The sequence below is a fragment of the Hemicordylus capensis genome, chromosome 1 (genome assembly GCF_027244095.1).
Source record: "Hemicordylus capensis ecotype Gifberg chromosome 1, rHemCap1.1.pri, whole genome shotgun sequence".
NCBI classification, from domain to species: Eukaryota; Metazoa; Chordata; class Lepidosauria; order Squamata; family Cordylidae; genus Hemicordylus; species Hemicordylus capensis.
In genome coordinates, this window is record NC_069657.1 from 268392248 (window position 1) to 268414473 (window position 22226).

Consider the following 22226-nt stretch of genomic DNA (forward strand, 5'->3'; position numbering starts at 1 on the left):
GATCATCCATCAGGCTAACCAACGCAGTCTCGATCCTATAGCCCACATGAAAGTCAGTTTGAAATGGGTCTAGATAATCTGCATCATCCAAAACTGCCTGGAGCTGAGAAGCCACCACCCGCTCAATCACCTTGCCCAACCATGGAAGGTTAGAAACAGGTCTGTCATTAGCTAACTGGTTGCTTCAAAAGTGGTATAATAATAGCTTCCTTAAGACAAGGAGGCATCTGCCCTCCTTCAGAGAAGCATTTATAATATTTACCAAATCCTCTCTGATAATATAATTATCAGATGATATAAGCCAAGTTGGGCAAGGGTCAAGGTAATAAGTTGTAGGGCGCACAGTCCAAAGCAGTTTGTCCACTTCCTCAGGAGTCACAAACTGAAAATGATCCAACAGTAGACTCTGCAATAACCGTGGAATCCAGCTCAGCCCGAATGTGAGAAATTTTATCCGCAAAAAAGTTGTTAAAAATGTCACAGCAAGTAACTGATGGCTCCAAGTTTAAATTCAAGGGGGAGGGGGTACATACTTGCCCCCTCACAACCCTAGACAACTCAGCTGGACCCGAGTTTGTGGAAGCAATGTGGACAGAAAAGAACTGCTTCTTCGCTGCCCGTACTACCAGAGCATAGATCTTCAAGTGTGCTCTGTGTTGTACCCGATCAGACTCACGCCGAGACTTTCTCCACTTGCGCTCTAGTTGTCTACCTCACCACTTCAGCTCCGGTAACTCACCCGAATACCACGGGGCTGTCTTTAAAGCAGGTCAGAGAGGATGCTTAGGATCGATTGCGTCTACCGCTCTAGTGAGTTCATTATTCCATGTTTCCACCAGAGCGTCAACAGAATCACTAGCAGAGCCAACCTTAAACCCTTCCAAGGCTTCTTGGAATCCTATTGGATCTGATAATCTCCTCGGGCAGACCAACCTAATAGGTCCTTCACCCCTGCTGAGGTGGGCCGAGGCTGTAACTACTACCTTAACCAGATGGTGATCCGTCCATGACAATGGGGAGATGGCACGAGTCCCCACCTATGGAACACCACCCTGATCAGAGCAAAAGACTAAATTGAGAATGTGATCAGCATCATGTGTCGGTCCAGAGACCAATTGGGATAGGCCCACAGTCATCATGGCCGCAATGAACTCTTGAGCTGCTCCCAACAAGCTGGTCCCAAAATGAAGGCCCCCAACAACAACCTGCGCCACTCCAATGCCAACTCAACAACCAGGTCCATCAGCTCAAATAGGGACTCCACTGGGCAGCGGGGTGATACACCAGCAGAAGTCCCAATTTATCCCTGGCCCCTAGACTTAGGTACACACACTCAATATAGGCCAAATCCCTTACAGGGATCCTGCGAAGGGAGATAGTATTCTTAGGGACCACAGCCACCCCACCTCCCTGCCACATCCTCTCACCTGCTCCACCACGGAGTAACCCTCTGGGAGAAGCTGGGACCAAACCGAACCACTAGCCTCTCCTGACCAGGTCTCTGTGATACATACCAAGTCAGCTCCTTCATCCATGATCAAGTCATGCATTATCTGAGATTTATTGTGAACCAACCTGGCATTACAGAGTAATAAGGTGAGGTTCTGTGGGTGGTTGGCATTGCTCTCCAAGGTCAAAGAGGTTGTAGGCCTGCTGGAAGGGGCAACAGCAATTAAATTCCTGAATTCCCTTCCCCTATAATGACCCGCTGGCCTACCAATGCCATGTCTTTGTCAATTACCCACCACCACTGGTATAGCTGCCCCATGGTCATACCCCACCTCCCCATCTCTGTTCAACCCAAGACACATACCTGTATCAAGCCTAACTAAAAACTAAGCAGCAAGGAAGGGAGCAGGACTCTTCTTTCCAATAATTCAAAACAATAAGTTGACCCAAGCAGAAAGGCATTGCAACCTCCTGCTGCTGCCACATTCAGCTTTCTATTCTCAATGCTTCAGCCATAGGCTATAATGGGAAGTCACTAAAATGGTTTTAACTAGTTTATTTCTTGTGACAACAGATGAAAATCAGGTGAGTGACAGACCTGTGCTTTGAAGTGGCTTCTAGTTCTTTGCAACACTGAATCAAGCACAACAGTAACATCCATTTGCAGGACAGAAAGGCAACAGGCAAGATGCTAGGCGGCACAAACTAAGTAGGGGGAGTGGAGAAAACTCCCTTTTCTTAAAGGCTAAAGAAGAGTGCTGTAGTGCAACATCATCAATAAAAATTTGAAAAATATAATAAAAGGGGGCTGAAAGATTGTAAAAAGAAAAAAATCCATTGGCTTTGAGAGTTTTCTGTTTTTGTTTTTTTAATAAAGAATTGCACTGGAGGAAAGCGAACTCAGTTGTGGAACTGAGGGAACATGTGGGGGTGTACCCTTGGGATCCAACCCTCCAAAAGGTCACCCAGAGGTACACCTAGGTAATTTTGGAGCCTGGACCTAGGGGCCATTGGAGGCCTCCCTCCCCTGCAGATTAAGCATCATTGTGCTTTGCTGGGCAATCACACTGCCCAGGACAGACTAAAGAGGATTTGGGGGGCCCCAGGGGCTGTGGAGGCCTTGGACTTCGGCTCCAGAGTCCAGGGGTAAGAGCACCTCTGAAGTCACCACTTATGCAGGTGACCACTTCTCTACAAGTTGCGCTGTGATCCATCATGCAGAATGTTCCCTTCCACATTCAAGTTAGAAAAAATGTAATAATGGAAAGACAATGGTATCTTACAAGCTGTCAAGCAGTTTGCAAAAAGAAGTCATGTAGTGGGCAAAGCATCATCTGGATTGCCTGCAACATTGCCCATAAGAATCAGCGGCCATGTTGGAATACATCTTTGTCTGGAAAGGCCCTTACCCCTGCTAACTGGGCAAAGAGGCACCTTTTTAACGTGGGGATGCTTTTTATTGAGCAGGGGGAGAGTAACTGGCCCTACCCACCCCGAGGACAGTACCTCCAGTGACTGTTGCTGCTGTCTATCATATTTCTTTTTAGGTTGTGAGCCCTTCAGGGACAGGGATCCATCTTATTTATTTATTTATTCATTCACTCTCTAAATATTTGTTGGTTTTGGATACCAGTCTCTGGGCTAAGTTAAAGAAATTCAGTCTTCACCACTGTGCCACCCTTTGACTAAAGTAGGCTTACTGTGGCCGGTAGAGGTGTGGACTTAAAAAGTCTAGAATTATAAATATGACTAGTTCAAAAAACACGGGGTGGGGGGAGGAATTCTAAGTTTGAAAGCAAAGATGTTCCAATTCCTATTAGGTAAATCAGACTCAAAACGAAATACTCTGTATTTTACCACAGGTATAGCAGAATAATCTTTTCTTCAGTGATCACACATGCATAAACCTAAACAAACCATCATCTCTCCTTCACCACCGTCATTAAGACAATGATGACACTAAGGTTAGAAATGTAAATGGTAACCTTCCGCCAGTTGCAAGCAGCATTTTTTTTACACGCTCCCTTTCCCCAGGAAGCCCTCTGTGCCACCTGAAAATATGTCCCCACGAGTTGCACATTTCCGATGCCCTCCCCTGAGGAAGGGGAGGAGAATATGTTTCGAAAGTACTTTTACGTAAATAAAAATATCATTTACAGATTTATATTTTTAATTACTCTATCTTACAAAACTAAACCACTTACTTGACTTTTAGCTTTAGCCTCTTGTGTGCATATAGCTCCAACTTTCTGAGCTTCTTCAAAAAGGCTGTCAACTAAAATATCACAAGCTTTCTGCTCTGTACCATTATGGATCTGGTCATCAGTTCTTGGCCTGCAAACCCTGTAAAATAAAATATAAACTAATGATGTATAAATGGCCCATTATTTGAGGTAAATTTCACAACTAATGGTCAGTTCAATTAAATCTAGACCAGCCATACTTATTATTTATTTATTTAACATATTTTTATACCGCCCAAAACTTGCGTCTCTGGGAGGTTTACAACCAGATAAAAACAAAGATAAAACATTAGTTAAAAACAAAAAAACCAAAAAAACAGCAATTTAAAAACACGATATTCTAAAAACATTAAAACAATTAAAACAGAATTACTTGTGATTCTTGTTACTAACAGTTGCAAAATGCTCCAGAATGGCATTGGGTATACTCTTGTTCTTAACAGTATTTAATAAGATATTACTCTTGCAGATAAAGCCAGCTATGAAAAACCTCTTTCACAACTGGCTCAATCTGCAGTATCGTGCCTTATTAAGCATTATTAAGAACAAGAGTACACCCAAATGTCCCAGGTTGAGGCACTGGCCAGAGGTGCCTTCTATCAGCTTCGGCTGATACGCCAGCTGCGTCCGTTTCTTGAGATAGATGACCTCAAAACAGTGGTACATCTGCTGGTAACCTCCAGACTGGATTACTGTAATGAGCTTTATGTGGGGCTGCCCTCGTACATAGTCCGGAAACTACAGTTGGTCCAGAATGCAGCAGCCAGGCTGGTCTCTGGGTCATCTAGGAGAGACCATATTACTCCTGTATTGAAGGAGTTACACTGGCTGCCGATATGTTTCCAGGCAAAATAGAAGGTGTTAGTTATAACCTATAAAGCCCTAAACAGCTTGGGCCCTGGGTATTTAAGAGAACGTCTTCTTCGTTATGAACCCCACTGCCCATTGAGATCATCAGGAGAGGTCCGTCTGCATTTGCCAACAGCTCATCTGGTGGCTACTCAGGGATGGACCTTTTCCGTTGCTGCCCCGAGGCTTTGGAATGCTTTGTAGAAATTTGTACTACAATATGTTTGTCAATATACCCCGTGGGGCATACATGTTTTTGCATCCCGGGAAGGGAAAGGTGCAGGGAATTAAGTAGGTACAGGGTATACAACATAAGGAACAGCTGGGTTTAATCCCCATTTACATTAGAATTATTACAAGGAGCACCGTGTTAGAAAGATCCCTTTATTGTGCAGCATATTGTAAATCAAAGTACAATAGGTCCTTTAATCTTCTGCTGAAGCCTCTGTGGAGGCTTCCAAGTGTGGGTAATACAAGGTTTTTTACACAATGAGCTGCAAGTTATACTCATGTGCAGGTTATACTCATGTGCAGGTTATATTCATGAAATTATGGTATCTATAGTGATTAATAAGTACAGATAGCCACCACTGCCATCATATTTGGGTTCAGGGTACTTAAGAGAGTGCCTTCTCTGTCATGAGCCCTGTCATCTATTAAGATCATCTGGAGAGGCCCAGTTATGGTTGCCGCTGGCTCGTTTGGTGGCGGGCCTTCTCTGTAGCTACCCCAGGGCTCAGGAATACACTCCCAGTTGAAATAAGTACATCACCTTCTCTGCTTGCTTTTAGAAAGACCCTCAAGACATTCTTGTTTTCCCAAGCTTTTAACTGAAATTTAGATTTAAATATTTTTATTCATGAGATTGTATCTGTTCTATGAATTTGAACCATTTTGTATTGGTTTTACATTTGTTATGTTTTAACTTTGGATACCGCCTAGAGAGGTCTATATCATGTGGTACAGAAATATGATAAATAAATATTACCCCTAGCTTAGAACTTGAGCTAACATATAATTGGGCATCACTGAGGATTGCAGACACATTTATAGAAGTTCTAAGCAGTATTTCTCCATCTTTTTGATGCCAGTGTATCCCCCACCATTACCACTAGTACTATTGGTAGGTTTCCTGAATTGGCAACTAAAGGGTGCATGATCTCTCCTCCCCCTTCTTAATGGATTGTGGAGCATGCTCAGAAGGCCCTTAGAATCTTCTAGAGTTTTCAAGCCCAGCAGAAAGCTTCTGAGCAGAGAAGGAAAGAGAGAGTTGGAGCTCTTCTATTCTTTTATTAATTTGCTTATATATAGCAGTTCTTTTGGGGGCATGATTTGCACGCTGGTTTGATATTCTGGATGGGCCAACCTGCCCTCATTGCACCAGGTCGTCATTTCGGCTGCTCACCCATGGGACTTTGGGACTACGCAGGAGCACTGAACTATAGTATGGACTACGCAGGAGTACTGTTGCAGGGATGGAGCCAGCCAAGCGGCGGCCTGGGTCCAGCCCCGCTCGGCGGCCCCCTCCACGTATGCCTGTGCGCATGACATCACACGCACGGGGGCGTGACTTGGGCTCCGGAGGAGCCCAGAGCAAATTCCCTCCTCCCACGCACGGGCCGCAGAGAGCCCGGGCAAACTGTCCGCTAGTTATTTCAGGCAGCGCAGACTGCCCAATAGAACGTTTTTCCCTTTCTCTCCCTCTCTGGAGGGAGAGAAAGGGGGAAAACGACCTATCAGGCAGCCGATGCTGCCTGAAATGACGAGCTGAGAGCTCACTCGAGCTCTCAGCAGCCTGAGCACTGAACTATAGTATGGGCTATGCAGGAGTACTGTTGGGATAGTTCCTTTAGAAGAAAGAGACTAGGGTTTGGTTTGGGTTTTATTTAGTGGCCCTATGATGATATTGTATGTACGTTTTATGATTTTCTATTAATTTGTAATTGGGTATTTTAAGTTTACCTCTATGCATGCTTGACAGATTTGGTTCTACAAAGAAAACGAATGCAAATGCTTATAAACACTTGAGTTTGGCATAAGTAATGATGTTTTTGTTCTCTTTCTTGCAACCACTGGAAAATATACTGTCCCAAAATATACAGATATATAAATAGAGAGAAAGAGGCTTGAACCCAAACCCCAATTTCCTAAAGTAAGAGGGGTTCCACCAGGGACCAGCTGGCTATCTTCCTAAACTGATGTAGAGCGGCTGGCTACAGTGCCCGGGACTGGCACCAGTCCATGAACCAGTGGCTGAGAAATACTGTTCAAGAGTACTTTAATACTGATCTTAAACATGTGAAATAAATATCTAGATATGAAGATATCTCTTTGAAGAGTACATTTGATACTGCATACATGAACAAAGATTCCCATCATACAAGCAGATTAGATAGGTTTTGCTGTAAGCAAAAGAAATGCACTGTTCTACAAAAACTTTTATCATTCAAGTTTTCAGACCTAGGACACTTTTAGGAACATTTACTCACTCAAATGAAGAGTTCAACTAATAGCACTTGTTTAAGCAATTAGCACAGAGAGAGTGAGAGAGAGAGAGAGAGAGAAGTAGATATTATCCCCAAACTTCCCAAATTTAAAACAAAGCAAGCTTTTTTTTTTTTTTTTTAAGCAAGCAGTATTTTTTTTTAACTTGCAACCATACAAACACTAAGGCTGAAATCCCAGGCACATGTTCCTGGGAGTAAGCTCCATGGAACAGTGTGATTTGTGTGTAAATATGAATAGCATTACACTGTAAGATAATATTTGCTGCTCCTAGGATGCAGTTAAAGGAAAACATGTTCAACAATTTTGAAGAAAAATATTTCCTTTGTGAAACAGATCTTCAGCAAGGAGTAGTTTCGTTCTTTAATAGAAACAACCTTGAATTTTGTTATAATAAAGAAGGCTTAATATTGTGAGACTATAGAAACCATAACAGTTGCTTTAGCCTGCAGTTGTGACAGCTGTGTCCTTCAAAAGAGAAGGAAACTATGAACAGGAAACATATTAGTCTGAAAAACATTTAAGGCTCTGCATTTAAGGCTACACACATACACACACCCCTACCTAATGGACGTATCAAAGGAGTAATGATGAAGACCTTGCTTCAGCAAGGGCAGCTTGTGCCTAACATTACTGCCAGGATAGTCCATACATTTAAAAGTGCTGGTAGAACAGGATAGCAGAGTCCTTCTAAAGCCAGTGTTTTTCCCCTGGCCAGGAAGTTTTTCACACCCGGCTTAGTTCGCATCTCCTCTATATGCATTCACATACTGACCAAATTTACCCCAAAGTCCCTGCAAGCTATCGGGAAGCACCTCACACACGATTCGGGTTTTTCATTGCACATTAGAGTATAGCCCGATTTCTATCCAGGGTACAAAAATCCACTTTTTGCATCCATTTTTTGAGGCAACTTTGAACTCACAGTAAAGCCTCGCAGAAAACCTGCGGAAAAGCCTGTGAAAGCTCCAGGTATCATTATGAGTAACATGTCAGCAGGCGGGCAGAACTTCTGGGCCTCACTGCACCTCCTCTGGATCTGCCCACAAGTCCTCAGATACAGTCCAAAACCTCATCACTCATCCAGTGTTCCAGTCCCCAAAACCCTTTCCTTCGCTCCCCAAACTGTAACTATTCTTATACACATTAAGAACTTCTCTTCCCTTTTACAACTATGCACAAGCTCTCTCCCAAGCAGGATTATTTCCAAGTTAATCTCCCCTCCTAACGTTCCCATCACTGTAGCTGCCATGGCAAATCTCCACCCGCAACTGAGCCAAGCCCCTCTTTCCTGGGATCACTTTTGCCCATCCTGCTGCCTGCCCTTCTAGCTATGATACAATAAAATCCTCCCGGTATTGCATGCAATGCCTGCTTTGAACTTGAGACAAGATACATCTGGGGAAGGAGACATGGGGCAGGAGAGAACATTTAATGGAAAGACACTACCACTGCCTGGTGGTCACAGGCCACCTGATGTACCACTCCGACTTCTTGTTGGTGTGCTCCTTATAGCTCCTGGCTATTCTTTTGGGCCAATACAGCCAATTTAAGTTATGCATCTTCAGAAATTCCCAGTGGGTTGTCTCTTGAAACATGTACATCAAGATGTTGTCTTAGCCTAAGGAATAGTGTACTCATACTAGCCCCACATACAATTATTTCATAGAAGGCTTATTTATCGCTAAAAACACTTTTGTTGCAAGATAGTAAAAAATGTATTAATCTACTGCATACAGGACACAAGAAACAAATAAGTAATGCAATCAAACTTGTTCAATCCTTACCATCCTTGTTTCATATTTTCAAGCTTGTCTACTCCTTGCATCCTGTTTCACCTAATATTGAAAAATATAATTCATAGATAAGCAACATGCACTTACTGGATAGCACCTCTGAACCCTCAAAAGCATTTGTTTGTAATACAGATCACTCCTTCAGGCAAGTGTCCAATTCCTATGCTGTTGAACGTCTGTCCAAGTGGCTCGCCTAACTTCTGACAAGTATTGCTTAAGAGGAACAGGAGTGAGTTTGGCTTGAGGTTCTATGTGTTGATGCAACTCCAACAGGCACTATGGTGCATTCCAAGACCACAGAGCATACAAACATCCGCCATCCCTCCACCCTCCAGAAAACACTCCCAAAGCTGGGCATGTGAAATACCCAGATGAGGACAAAATACCCTCAGAAGACATGCAGAAATTCTTTGGGGCACAGGAGGGGGCCATACAAGCCACAATATTGCTGCATAGCTCTCTGTGTCCCATTGCTAATGCTGGAATTAACAAAATAACTGTCCTTATCCTTGCTATCCTTTCAACAACATTATGCTGTTGAATTGCTGCAGAGGATAGACTACTTACTAGTTTGAGCCATTCAAGAAGTATCAGCAGTGGAACCATAGGACTAGACCTGCAAGCAAAAAGCCTGGCATGATATACTGGTATGGAAAATGAAGCATCCCTTTTACGTTGTTGGGCAAAGCTATATGTTATGCAGAAGGATCTGCAATTGGCTCTCCAAGAGCATTCCCAGACATCAGGCTTTACCACGGGTTTACTGTGAGGCTCTACTGCGAGTTTATTTATTTATTTATTTAACATATTTTTATACCGCCCAAAACGTTTGAATTTTGCCCACCCAAAACAGAGGCAAAAAGTGGATCTTTTTTTTACCCTGGACATAAACTGGGCTATGCTCCAACAGGCAACAAAACCCCCGAATTGTGTCTGGAGTGCCCCTTGATGGCTCGCAGGGACTTCGGGGTAAATCTGGCCAATATGTGAATGCACACCCTCCATTCCGAGAAGCGAGCTAAAAGCCCCGTCTGGAAATGCTCTTGTTGCTTTCTTTTTTAATGCAATGCAACTATGATTAAATAGGGAGACTTCCACCGAGGTAGGGGAAGGAATATTAAACACCCCACTTGGTTTTTCTGTTCAAAATTGCCCTTCCCAACAAAGCTGTCTCAAGGGGGAGTATACAAAGCAAACAGCAGTTTGAGGGTGACTTTTGAATGGGAAAGCAGAGCAGGGGGAAAGGGTTAGATATCCCCCTGCCACTGCTCCAATCAGATTAGCAAGCCCCAAGGTACATTTGATTTCTTATACACCAGGAGAACCAGTAATGGATCTCCCACGTAACATGTAGTTTGCCTTTTGAGAGCTATAACTCGGTGATAGAAACAATCCCAGATTCTAGACTGGAATAACACTCACAGCTAACCCTGCTGTTGGGCCAGGGATAATCTGTATCTTTACACTGCCCTCAAGAACGTGAGCTGTTGTACTTGTGCTTCAGGCTGTTGCACTGGGCTACGTATTCGGTTATGGTCTCATCTCCCTTTCCAGGTGTCTGCTGCAGAGAAGCTGCAATGCAACACTACTGCAAGGACACTCTGTGACACTTCACTGCAAGCATCAAACTACAGCTTAATCAGGACAAGTAATCAACATCATCTCCATTGTCTAAAATATGCAGAGAATGTGCAAGACTACATTACTGTACATCATTTTACTGATGCTCATGTAACAAGGATGAACATCCAGGATTCTCAAATGCCAGAAGACTAATCTTTTGCTGAGTCAATACATTGACAGTGGTTCATGCCGAGTTTGCTGTGCTTCCCAGTGCATTTTGCCAAAAGGCAGAGTAAGCCAGGAAAGCTTTAGAAGTGGCAACATTTTAGATCTCACAAATTAACTGCAGCAGGGAAAACTCTGAGTTATCCTCAAACAGTGTTTTGAAATTTGATACGCTAGAAAGGTGCTTAGCACCTCACAAAAATGAACTCCAGTCCCAGCAAAGCATACTGAAAAGCTTACATCCATAGTAGTTTCCATGGGAATTGGTCACCTGATCCATGCCTCCTGACCAGGGTGGATAAAAATCAATGATTAAAAAAAATTTTTTTTATTTAAATTGGATTTTTAAAATGCTTTTTGAGGAAAATGCTTTTTGAGGAAAAAATCTATCTAAAGATCATTATCTATTTAAGATACATTGTAGTCCAAAGGTTATTCATCATGAAATAAGGATTAGTTTTTAATTATGTAGCATGAGGCTGTATATATGCAAAATTTAAGTTTTTTGTTAAATGAATTCCATTAATCCATTCACAATGTCATGCTCCTCCAGAGGTTTCTGTAAGATTATTTTGGGCAATTTTTCTGTCTAGAAGAGGACCAAAAATGAAACCAACTGGTTGTAAATATTAAGATTGTACCAGCAAGAATGAGGCTTTAGGTAAAAATCCAGATTTAAATCTAGTCTTCCTGATTAGTGATTTAAACCGTAATTTAAATCAAATCCACCCTGCTCCTGACCCAATCTGTATGATTTTGCATTGAGTAGAAAGCAAAGACCTGAATATCCAAACCAGTCTGTTTTACCCCTGCTAACTGGGCAAAGTGGCACCTTTTTAATGTGGTGATTCTCTTTATTTATCAGGGAGAGAGTAACTGGCCCTATCCACCCCCAGCACAGTACCTCCAGTGACTGTTGCTGGTGTCTATCTTATATTTCTTTTTAGGTTGTGAGCTCTTCAGGGACAGGGATCCATCTTATTTATTTATTTTTTATTTCTCTGTGTAAACTGCTTTGGAAACTTCTGTTGAAAAGCAGTAAATAAATATTTGTTGTTTTTGGATACCAGTCTCTGGGCTAAGTAAAAGACATTCAGTCTTCACCACTGTGCCACCCTTTGACTAAAGTAGGCTTACTGTGGCCGGTGGGGGTGGGGAATTAAGAAGTCTAGAATTATAAATATGACTTTAAAAAAAAAATGGAAAGGAACTAGGAAAATTAAGGCCAATCGTCTTCCTTGAACTTATCTGGAGGCAATAAAGGCACAGAAGGAGACAGTTAAAAAAACAAAACCAGGACCAGGTTATCAACAGGACATGAATATCATTCCTACAGCCATGTGCTAGATATTGCCCTTAGTCTCAGATGCAGAATTACCTTACCTGTTTGACTGTTTTGTTGGATCCAGGAGAAAGGAAGTTAGCACAGGTGGCAGACTAGCAACTACTACCAGGGCACCATTCTTTTCTCCTGGATCCAACAAAATAGCTGAAGCATAGGTTTGCCTAAGATTAGCAGCAGGAAGATCCAGAAAAGGTGAAGCAGAAGATTCAAGAAGTGTGTAAATATCTAGAGAGAAGTTCAGAATTTCACATACAGTAATAAAGAATAGTACAGGCTATGGAATTTGGAATCATCAGCTGAACTAGAAAATGTAATCTTCAAAATTCTCCATCAAAACAAGCTATATTCATTTCAAAATATAACCCATCAATACAAAGCAATGGATTATAGCTTAAATAGCATGCATAATTACTACAGAAAAAAACTGCACCGAGGGAGGGGGCCATAACTCACTGACAGAACACATACCTTGCATATGAAAAGCCCCTGGTTTCGTGCCTGGCATCTCCAGGAGGTTTTTCACACATGGCTTTATGCCTCTGGGTATCTGAAGAGCGAATCTACTTCACAGCAGATTCACAAGATGTTTACTTTGGGGATTAAATGGGACAGCCTACATGGGGTCGGTTCCTCTCCACAATTGCTGCAACCATTTTCCTATGCCAGTTCCTACAGCTGGCTTTGGGGTTTTTTTCTCCAACCAATCACAGGCGGGACACCTTTTTGTTGTTGTTAGTTTGACAGAGGGAGTGTGTGTGGAGCAAATTGAGGGTTAAGAAGCAGTCATTCCAGGTGGCTTGTCATGGAGAGAAGGGGCTGCTGAAATTCACTGAAGCTTTTGGGCAGCTTCCTCTCTTTCTGCCTCTCTCTGTGCTACTGCAAGGGGAGCAGAATAAGGCTGTGGAGGAGGAGGAGGAAGCTTCATGAAGTCACTTTCTGCTTGTGAGCTGAGAAGCCAGTATAGGTGTGCATCCCAGCTGAACAAAGATCTATTATTTAAAGCTCAGAGACTTTAGTGGGAAGAAACTGCTGCTCCCCCACTGAATCTTTTGCAGAAAGCGTGCATTTCCCCTGGTGTTGCCAATTCAACCCGCCTCCCTGCCCAGTGACCACACTCTGCCTAGTGATGCAGAACCAGCATCTCGCGTGCTCCTTCCACTACTCTTTTTGCTTTGTGGCGGCAGCAGATCCTCTGAGGAGGGAGGGGGGCTGTTTCCCCCCTTTATGCACAACCAGCATCTCGTATGCTCCTCCCCTCTTCCTCTTGCTCCACGCCACAGCAGCGGATCCTCTGAGGAGGGAGGGGGGCCGTTTTCCCCCTTTCCAGCCCCCTCACTTGCCTTTCAGTTAGATTCAGATGGTGTTTTGCTCAGTGCTTGGGAGATGGGAAGTAATGATAGCTGGCACCTGAACTGAACTCTGTGTCCCCCTGCCCCCAGCACTCACAATTGCAGATCACTCAGAGCAGACAACACAACTGTCAAACTCCCCTTCATTGTGTTTTGAAAAAAGCTGAATTACTGCCAACGGCCACTCCACACAAGCAGCGGGGAATACCAGAAAGCTCAGCTTTTAAATAAAAAGCTGCTGCAAATAGAGGATCTTTTTACCCTGGACATAATTTGGGCCAAGCAAGAATGCGCAGTAATTCTTAACAGTAATTTGGGGGAAAGCAGAGCTGGGTGTGTACTCATCCCTGATAGCCCGCACGGACCTCGAGGTAAACAAAACTAATATGTGGACTGGCACACTCTAATCCGGAGTGGATTTGAATTAAAAGCCATGTCTGGAAAGCCTCTTGGTGGAGCTTGGAAAGATCTGTAACCCTGGGGAGCTGCTGTCAGTCAGCATAGAAAGACAATACTGAGCTAGATGGACCAATAGTCTGACTCTGTATAAGTATTTATTTAATACCTTATAGTATACAAAACACCTCACATAATTCTACTTTGGCAATCCTTAGCACAACTCTATTAGGTCAGTATTATCCCCATATTTCAGGCTGGTTGAGAGACCATGGCCTGCCTAATAAGTTCAAGACTGAAGTAAGAATTGGTTTGGGACTTTGTACTTTACAGCTCACACACCACCACATCCGCACACAAGAGGCAGCTTTGATTTGCCTTTAAAACCACATACTAACAGCCCTGATTATCTATATGCTAGAAGAACCTTCTATTGCCTTTTTGCTACAATAGATTAACCACAGTACTGAGCCATGAGCTTTTGGAGGCAAATGCATCAATAAGCATATGTTCTAGGGTTGTGCAAAAAGGCCAGCTGTGTCTGACCTACATTAACACTTCCTTTTTCCTGCTCTTTGGGACCGGAAAAATTATAGAGCCTAATACTTTTTGTTTTTAAATAGTAAAAAGTGTTCTGGATTGACAGAATCCAGCTTTATGGGGTTTTCTCCCCCCACATTCCATCTCCTCCCCACTGTAATTAGAATTAGACTACTCATCCATCCAAATTTATATTTGTTGTTTTGCTGCTCAGATGCTTTAGCAGCATTCCAGTAACATGTCATCAGAGATGTAACACAACATTCCAGTTTATCCTCATATAGTTAAAGCAGGGTTTAAGGCTGAAAAGCCATTATGCAGGTTTGCTCTGCATCAATAATTATAAAGTGACAAGGAAAAGTCTAGTATTTAGGGTATAAAAGTTATTCTAGTATGAAATCTACTAACTAAAAACTGTTTATATGGGCTGGCTACTATGAGAAGCCTGAGTGCTGAAAAACATTAACAGAGAACTGTGTTAAACCCCACTTCATATAAGTCAAGTGTGAACTAAAAAAACCACACACACACATCAGGTTACCAGTTATGGAAACCTGAGTATTAAGGAGACCACACCCTGCTATTTATTCTGACTCCCTGCCATTGATCTTTTCCTCAATTCAAAACATGTCCAGACAAAATTAAATAAAGTTTAAAATATCCACATATAGAATATTTTATTTGGTAATTTTTGATTATGTACCCTATTGGCTCATCTTACAATTTGATTGTGGGGTATTTGGACTAGAATGTCCTTTATTGTGTTGTGTATGGTTTATTGTGATGTATACTTGTCACAGACCATAATAAAGGTTTGATTGAACTAGAATGTGTTATTTTAGAGGGAAATTTAAAATGCTACAATTTTATGCATGCCTCTCTTGGGAATAGGTTCTGCAGAACACAGTGGGGCTTGAATAAACACAAACAGAATTGCATTCTGAAATGGCTATGTTAGTGGTTTAAGTTTTGTTAACATTTTTACCTTAAAAGAGTGACAAAGCAGATATTTAGTAAGAATTTAAAAAATAAATAAATAAAAGGGAGATTCCTTCTCTTCATTAAATTTGACTTTGGGGTGCTGACAAGTCTTTGTGACATAAATTAAAAAGCTTCTCACTAGAACATTAGACAAATCAACTCAACTGCTCTAATAGTCTTTTCTAGGGATTGTTAAAAGCTAGACAAAACAAAATTTTAAGACCATTCTGACTCATCAAGACACATACTGCTAACTGACTGTAATTTTCTTCTTTCTCCTGCCTTTCCTCCTATTTTCCTAGAGAAGAGCTGCATAACTTCAGCCCTCCTGTAGATGTTGGACTACATCTGCAGGAGTGCCAAAGTTTTGTAGTCCAAAAACAACTAGAGGGTCAAAGCTGTAAAGCCTTGTTCTAGAGCTATACCATAAGAACATGAACAGCCAATCTACCCTGGCCCTTCTTTTCAATGCACTATTTAAAGTTTCAGCCAAACAGACTTTAGAGCTTCAAAGCAATCTTAATCATCCAAACACGTAATAGCCACTGGTACCTAAAAAGCTGTGTCTGACAATCAGCACCTGATCTGATGCAGAGATCAGGGAGCAGGTTTCTCTTTCTTATTTGGTTCCTAGAAAATCTCACTAGTTCCTAAGCTTGGGAGGGGTGTGTGTGGAGGGATGGAACCTTGATAATACTACTTTGCATTCACATAGCACTTTAGAGTAGGGATTCTCAACACTGGGTTCCCAGGTGTTATTGGACTTCAACTCCCATAATCCCCAACCAAAGGCCACTGGGATTGGGGATTATGGGAGTTGAATTCCAATAACATCTGGGGGTCCAACACTGAGAATCCCTGCTTTAGAGTGTTCAAAATGCTTCATGAATATTTATCTTCTTGTAAGTAACAATATTAATGTCAGTAATGGAAATGCATAAGACTATGGGCCGGGACTTTTTGGTGGTGGCACCTTTAGCGGGGGTAACACCAATACTGCAATGTCGTCCCAGGCAAAACCTGTAGGGCTCCCTCTCTTTCTGCTTTTAGGTGAGCATTGAAAATCCACTCTTTTTTTTAAAAAAAGTGTTTAATTGTCTGCTTTAAAAAAAAACTTAGTTATATACTACTGTGTAGAGTTTGGATGGCAGGATTCATTATGTTTTCCTACGTTTTATCTCTTTTTTTAATGTAGTATATTCCTTTGTGTATATGTTGTCAAAGAAAAGAAGAACAAAATTATACATACAAAATAAATAACACCACTGCCAACTCTGTAGGCTAGGCCAATATTATTGTCTGCAGATTTCCAGGTAGTGGGGGCTAAAGCCGACAGCAGTTTGCTTAATTCATGGCAAAGACAAGTTGTATGCTCCAGCATAAGACAGAAAGAGCAGACAGCCTCCAGTGAAATGTAATAAAAATAAAGCTAAACAGAAGATTCACAGAAGAGCAGGGCATTGTTACGGGGATTGGTCTTGCTGCCATTTGCCACTGTGAAATATTTTCACATATTTCACTATAGCATGCTTTGAATGCACCAGGCACTTCACATTTATCAGTAATTCTTACAACAGCTCTGTAAGGTAGACCTATATCATTACTATCTCTCTTTGCTCCAAGAAGTACTGCACGTTCCCCTACTGAGCACATGACAGAAATAATAAATGAACCAAATAAATTTTGGTTCACATTGCAATCTCTCAGCCACTATATTAAAGTACACACAGAGACACTTAGATGAAGTAGTGGTTAGAGTGCTGGACTAGGACCAGGGAGACCCAAGTTCAAATCCCCATTCAGCCATGAAACTAGCTGGGTGACTCTGGGCCAGTCACTTCTCTCTCAGCCTAACCTACTTCACAGGGTTGTTGTGAAAGAGAAACTCAAGTATTTAGTACACCGCTCTGGGCTCCTTGGAGGAAGAGCAGGGTATAAATGTAATAAATAAATAAATAAATAAATAATAATAATAATAATAATAATATAAAAAAGACCTTTATCCCAGAGCTGAATAGCACATAGCCTCCAAAATGGTTGTAAAGTGGTGCAAGCACAAAAGGAGAGGTTCATGTTCTTCGGCATAAACTTGTGGCATATCACAAATGTTGAGTAGATACTGCAGCAACTATTGAAGCAAGGGTGAAGATTGCATGCAGCTACAGAGCAATGTGTGTGCACAAAGAACCCTCCTCATACTCACTTGCAAAATTAAAAATGGAACACAGAAAGGCCATTGATTTCACTGTGCACATAAGCACACAGTGCACCTAAGTATGTACTCCTAATATAGGAACACATTTGCTAAGCACTGGCCCTATCCACCCCCAGCACAGTACCTCCAGTGACTGTTGCTGTTGTCTAATGTTTCTGCTTAGATTGTGAGCCCTTTGGGGACAGGGATTCATCTTATTTATTTATTATTTCTCTGTGTAAACTGCCCTGAACCATTTTTGGAAGGGCGGTATAGAAATCAAATTAATAATAATAAGCAGAGTCCCCCAAACCAGAGCAGAGCCAGGCACACTATCAAAAACCTCACACTGAAAAGACAACTTGGGCCCTACTTAAGGCATTCTGCAACTGTGTTCATAGTTACAATGCCAACTGCAAGCCCCACCTCCCTCACTGACCACATGACAACTATTTGCCGAGACAAATTCTATAGCTGCAGAACAATCCTCTACATGGTTGGGAATGCTGGGGCATCCAGAAGTCTAATCACACAGAAGATTGTTCCCCAGATACAGCATTTGTCTCTGCTAACAGCTATTCATGTGGTCAGTGGGGGGACTACAGAGCACATCAACATGGAGGTAGGGTTTGCATTGTTATAACTGTGTACAGTGTACACAGTTACAGAATACCTGAATAGGGCTCTAGTTGGTTCAGTTAAACCACAATATTTGTACTTCAGTCTATTCTAATCCCATCCTTTAGAGCAGGGCTGTACAACTTCGGCCTTCCTGCAGATGTTGGACTACAACTCCCATGATCCCTGCCTATTGGCCACTGTGGCTGGAGATGATTAGTATTGTAGTCCAAAGACAGCTAGAGGGCTGATGTGTGTTGTCTGTGTTAGACAGACCCTGAGCCAAAGTGTAAGGTTGCAATCTTATGCACACAAACTCTACCGAACTACATGGAACTTGTTTCAAAGTAAACTTATATTGGATGAGACTGTAAGGCATCAAACCCCAAAATATGTACCAAAACTCACAAGAAATGTTATTTGGACACATTGTGTAGACGGATTATAGAGAAAGACACAAAGTTGCTGCAATGATCCACTGGAACTTTTGCAAGAATTACAAATTGCCAGCAAAACAAGAACTGGTGGAATCATCCCATTGAGGTGGTCACAGAAAATAAAGAGGCAAAAATCCTTTGGGATTTTCAGATACAAACTGAAAGGCATTTAGCGCACAATACATCTGCTCTGACAGTCATCGAGAAGATTCAGGTTCTGACAGTTGATATTGCAATCCCAGGGGATCGATGAGTCGATGAAAAACAATTGGGGAAAATAACTAAATACAAGGACCTTCAGACTGAAGCTGAGTGGTTCTGGAAAAAAAGAACAATAGAGGTGCCAATAGTTGTTGGTGCCCTTGGTGCAGTACCAAAAGAACTTGAACACCATCTCAACACCTTGGGCATCAATAAGATCATAACACATCAACTACAGAAGGCCATACTAGTCAGGACAGCACGAGTACTATGACAATATCTTTAATTCTTCTTTAGTTATCCTAGACCCTTGGCAAGGGCCCGATAATTAGAGTACCAAATCCAGTCAATAACATCTGGCAGACTGTGTGTAAATAGCAGCAGCATCAAAAATGTGGATCAGGTCAGTGTCTGCATAGGCAACAGTCTAGGAACCTCATGTATACTGCCTTGAGTTTGATGAGAGGACAAAAATATAATCTAATTTAACTCTGTGAGCCTTACTCCCGAGTAAACATTGTTACAATTAGGCATAAGACTTCAATTCTTCGCTAGCTTACCTAGAAGACACCACCAAACGTGGTGAGCCTTGCTTCTGAGTAAACCTGGGTAGGGTTGTGCTGCTGCAGTGCAAGCCTATGCACTTTTACTCAGAGGAAAACCCGCTCGGTGGGGCTTATTCCTAGGATAATGGACATTCCCAAGTAAACACGCTCAAGAGAACTGCGCTGTCAGCCTCGTCAGATCTGCACATTCAGCAGGCGCGAGAGACCAGCAGCCAGTTCTTTCCAGAATGCAGCAGAGCAGACGCTATAAACTTTTAAGCAACTCCAGCCTAACACCACAGCAGCACCGAGAACGACACCAGACCACGACAATGGTGAGCGCTCCAAGCAAACCATCCTCTACAAATTACACCAATCGAATCCTCGGCCTGAGCTAACCAGAGCGCACAAACTGTCAGCCTCCGGAAACCAGAAGGTTGCCCCAAGCCCGCCAAGCGTCAAAGGGACCGAATATCGCTATCCACCTCCTTCAAAAGTGACGGCCCTCCCTAACTCGCCCCACCCGCCGCGACTTGGCTATCGAGACCCAAGTAGTGCCAAGTCATGCTGCTCTCCAGTGCCCGCTGGCTCCACCATACGCCAACCCACTGACCCCTTGGGCGGAGTGGGGCGGGGGGGCGCCGAGCTTTCCCAGCGCAGGATCAACAGAAACCCACTGGACCCCGCTCAAAGCAGCAAGGGAACCCCAGATCTTTCACCCAGCGCCTGCCCTTCATGCGTCCCTCCGCCTCCCCCGAAGCCTCCTGCTCACCTGTCCCCGCTGGAGAGGGGGAGACACCCGATCGCAGAGCAGCAGCCGCGCTGCCTGGCTTCAATTCTATTGCGTTACAGCGCGCCGGGAGGGCGCGCCAAGAAAGTCCCCTTTCCGCCCACTAAGGGGCGGACCTTGATGGCTGCTCAGGGGCGGAGCCGGTTAGCTGATGCCAGCTGCCTCTGTGCACGTGATCTGTCATTGCTCTTGTCTCTTGCTCAGGGTTGTGTTACATCGGTCGGAGTTTGGCCACAGTTGGAGGGGCAGAGACTGGAGGAAGTTAGGGCTGAATCATGTAAGCTAGGAACAAATACCATGCAGCACAGCAGTCTTATCTCGGAGTAAAAAGGTATGCGATCAGGCCGTAGAGCACTGGAAAAACACATTTTGCCGATCTCATGGAGATGATCTCTCAGCTGAGGAAACGTATTTTGTATCCCACTGTTTTCGATACGAGATATATGTAGGAGTAAGACGCATTGATTCAGATCGCTTTGGCAGCCTTTTGGTTTCTTCAAAGAGCGCCCTGAATACGCAGGGTGGTGGGCATTTGTGTTCCTTTTATGGAACTGATTAACAAATCGGGAACGACAGTTAACTATGTGCACGTTTCCTCCCTTGCATCTGTTCCAAACTTAGAGAGTTCATTGTTCCGAACATAAAAGATTTTCTAAAGGGAGACAGCTGTTGTATCGAAGTGGTTAATATTATGAGCTATGCAGTAGAAAGTCAGTTCTCTATTTAGTGAGCTGACAGTACTAGGAAGCAAGGGCCACTGGTTTCAATGGGGACTTGGTCCACAGTATACAGAGGCTTGCTGTCTTACCTCTAATATGGCGCTATAATAAACCTTGGCTTGCAAGGGTTGCAGGTTTTTTGCCCTCTTCCATGTAGGGGACAATAAATACCTTTGCAAATGGGGGGAAACAAATGATGCCACACCACACACCCGGAAAACGCTGGGAAAAGCTTTATTTTAATGCACATCTGAGGCAGGGACAAAAGCAAAAATGGTGCCACAGGGAGCTTTCCCAGACAATAGGCTTTACTGTGGATTTATTGCAAGGCTTTTCTAGTTCACTGCGAGTTCAATTTTTTTTTTTTGTAAGATGCAAAAAGTTGATTTATTTTTTTAACCCCAGACATAAATCTGGCCAGGCTTGAATGTGCAATGAAAAACCCAAATTGTGTGTGAAGAGCTCCCCAGTATCTCGCACAGACTTCAGCAGGGATCCGGCTGATGTGCACACACACCCTCCATTCTGAGCTAAAAGCCCCATCTTGAAATGCTCCTGGGAAGCCGCTATAGGGGCAGGGGAGGTTATGGCATGGGGAGGGCTGGTCTTGTGGTAGCAAGCATGACTTCTCCCCTTAGCTAATCAGCCAGAGTCTGCCCTGGTTACATATGAATGAGAGACTACACGTGTGAGCACTGTAAGATATTCCCCTCAGGGGATAGAGCCATTCTGGGAAGAGCAGAAGGTTCCAAGTTCCCTCCCTGGCATCTCCAAAATAGGGTTGAGAGAGATTCCTGCAACCTTGGAGAAGCCGTTGCCAGTCTGTGTAGACAATACTGAGCTAGATGGACCTATGGTCTGACTCCATATATGGCAGCTTCCTATGTTCCTATGAGATACAATAGCTGGGAGTCTGTTTTATAGCTGCTTCTTTCGTAAACACAAACCAATCTTGTGTCTGTTTAACTAAGCTTTATTCAGAAACAACTGAATAATTTTGATCACCTTTGCTTGCAGCGAGGTTGGCATCACCACACAATCAGCCCTCACTTTCTATAGCCCTTTCCTATAGCCCTATAGCCCTTTCTATAGCCCTTCTATAGCCCTATCAGCCCTCACTTTCTACAACTCACTTTCTATATGCAAATATGATTGAAGATTTTCAAGTACCCAGTTTTTGCATGGACCATTCATTAGCTATGTGCACTTGCTCAGCACAGAGGGCCCCTTTCCACTCAGAAGACATGCTCACTCCTTGAGTGGATAAAGCTGTTTGAGCAATTACTATTCCTTAATCTTCTTCTTCTGTGATTTTCTCTTGGCCTGGAAGTGGAAGTTGAGATAAACAATCTGCAGTTGTATTCCCAAGACCTGGCAGATATTCCACCTGGAAATCAGTCCATAAGTCTGGTGATCCATATGGCTGTTCTTGGGGTCGCTCAACTTGATCCCTGAGTAGTAAATAAAGCAGATAGGGGTTT

General features: G+C 43.0%; 1 protein-coding gene across 4 annotated transcripts in view; it reads right to left on the bottom strand.

Moving 5' to 3' along the window:
* UBXN2A (UBX domain protein 2A) overlaps nt 1-22226 on the bottom strand; it is a 49537-nt gene that overhangs the window by 22920 nt on the left and 4391 nt on the right. Inside the window, exons 1-4 of one of the 4 annotated variants that reach the window (XM_053285505.1) lie at nt 20009-20100; nt 9410-9458; nt 8834-8884; nt 3654-3792 (exon numbers count right to left, since the gene is read on the bottom strand). In XM_053285505.1, coding sequence (XP_053141480.1) covers nt 3654-3792; nt 8834-8874 — 180 coding nt within the window. In that variant the 5' untranslated portion in view covers nt 8875-8884; nt 9410-9458; nt 20009-20100. Of the gene's footprint in view, nt 1-3653; nt 3793-8833; nt 8885-9409; nt 9459-19251; nt 19333-20008; nt 20101-22226 lie in introns of those variants that run through there. The other 3 variants (XM_053285509.1, XM_053285508.1, XM_053285510.1) reach the window with 3 other exon arrangements.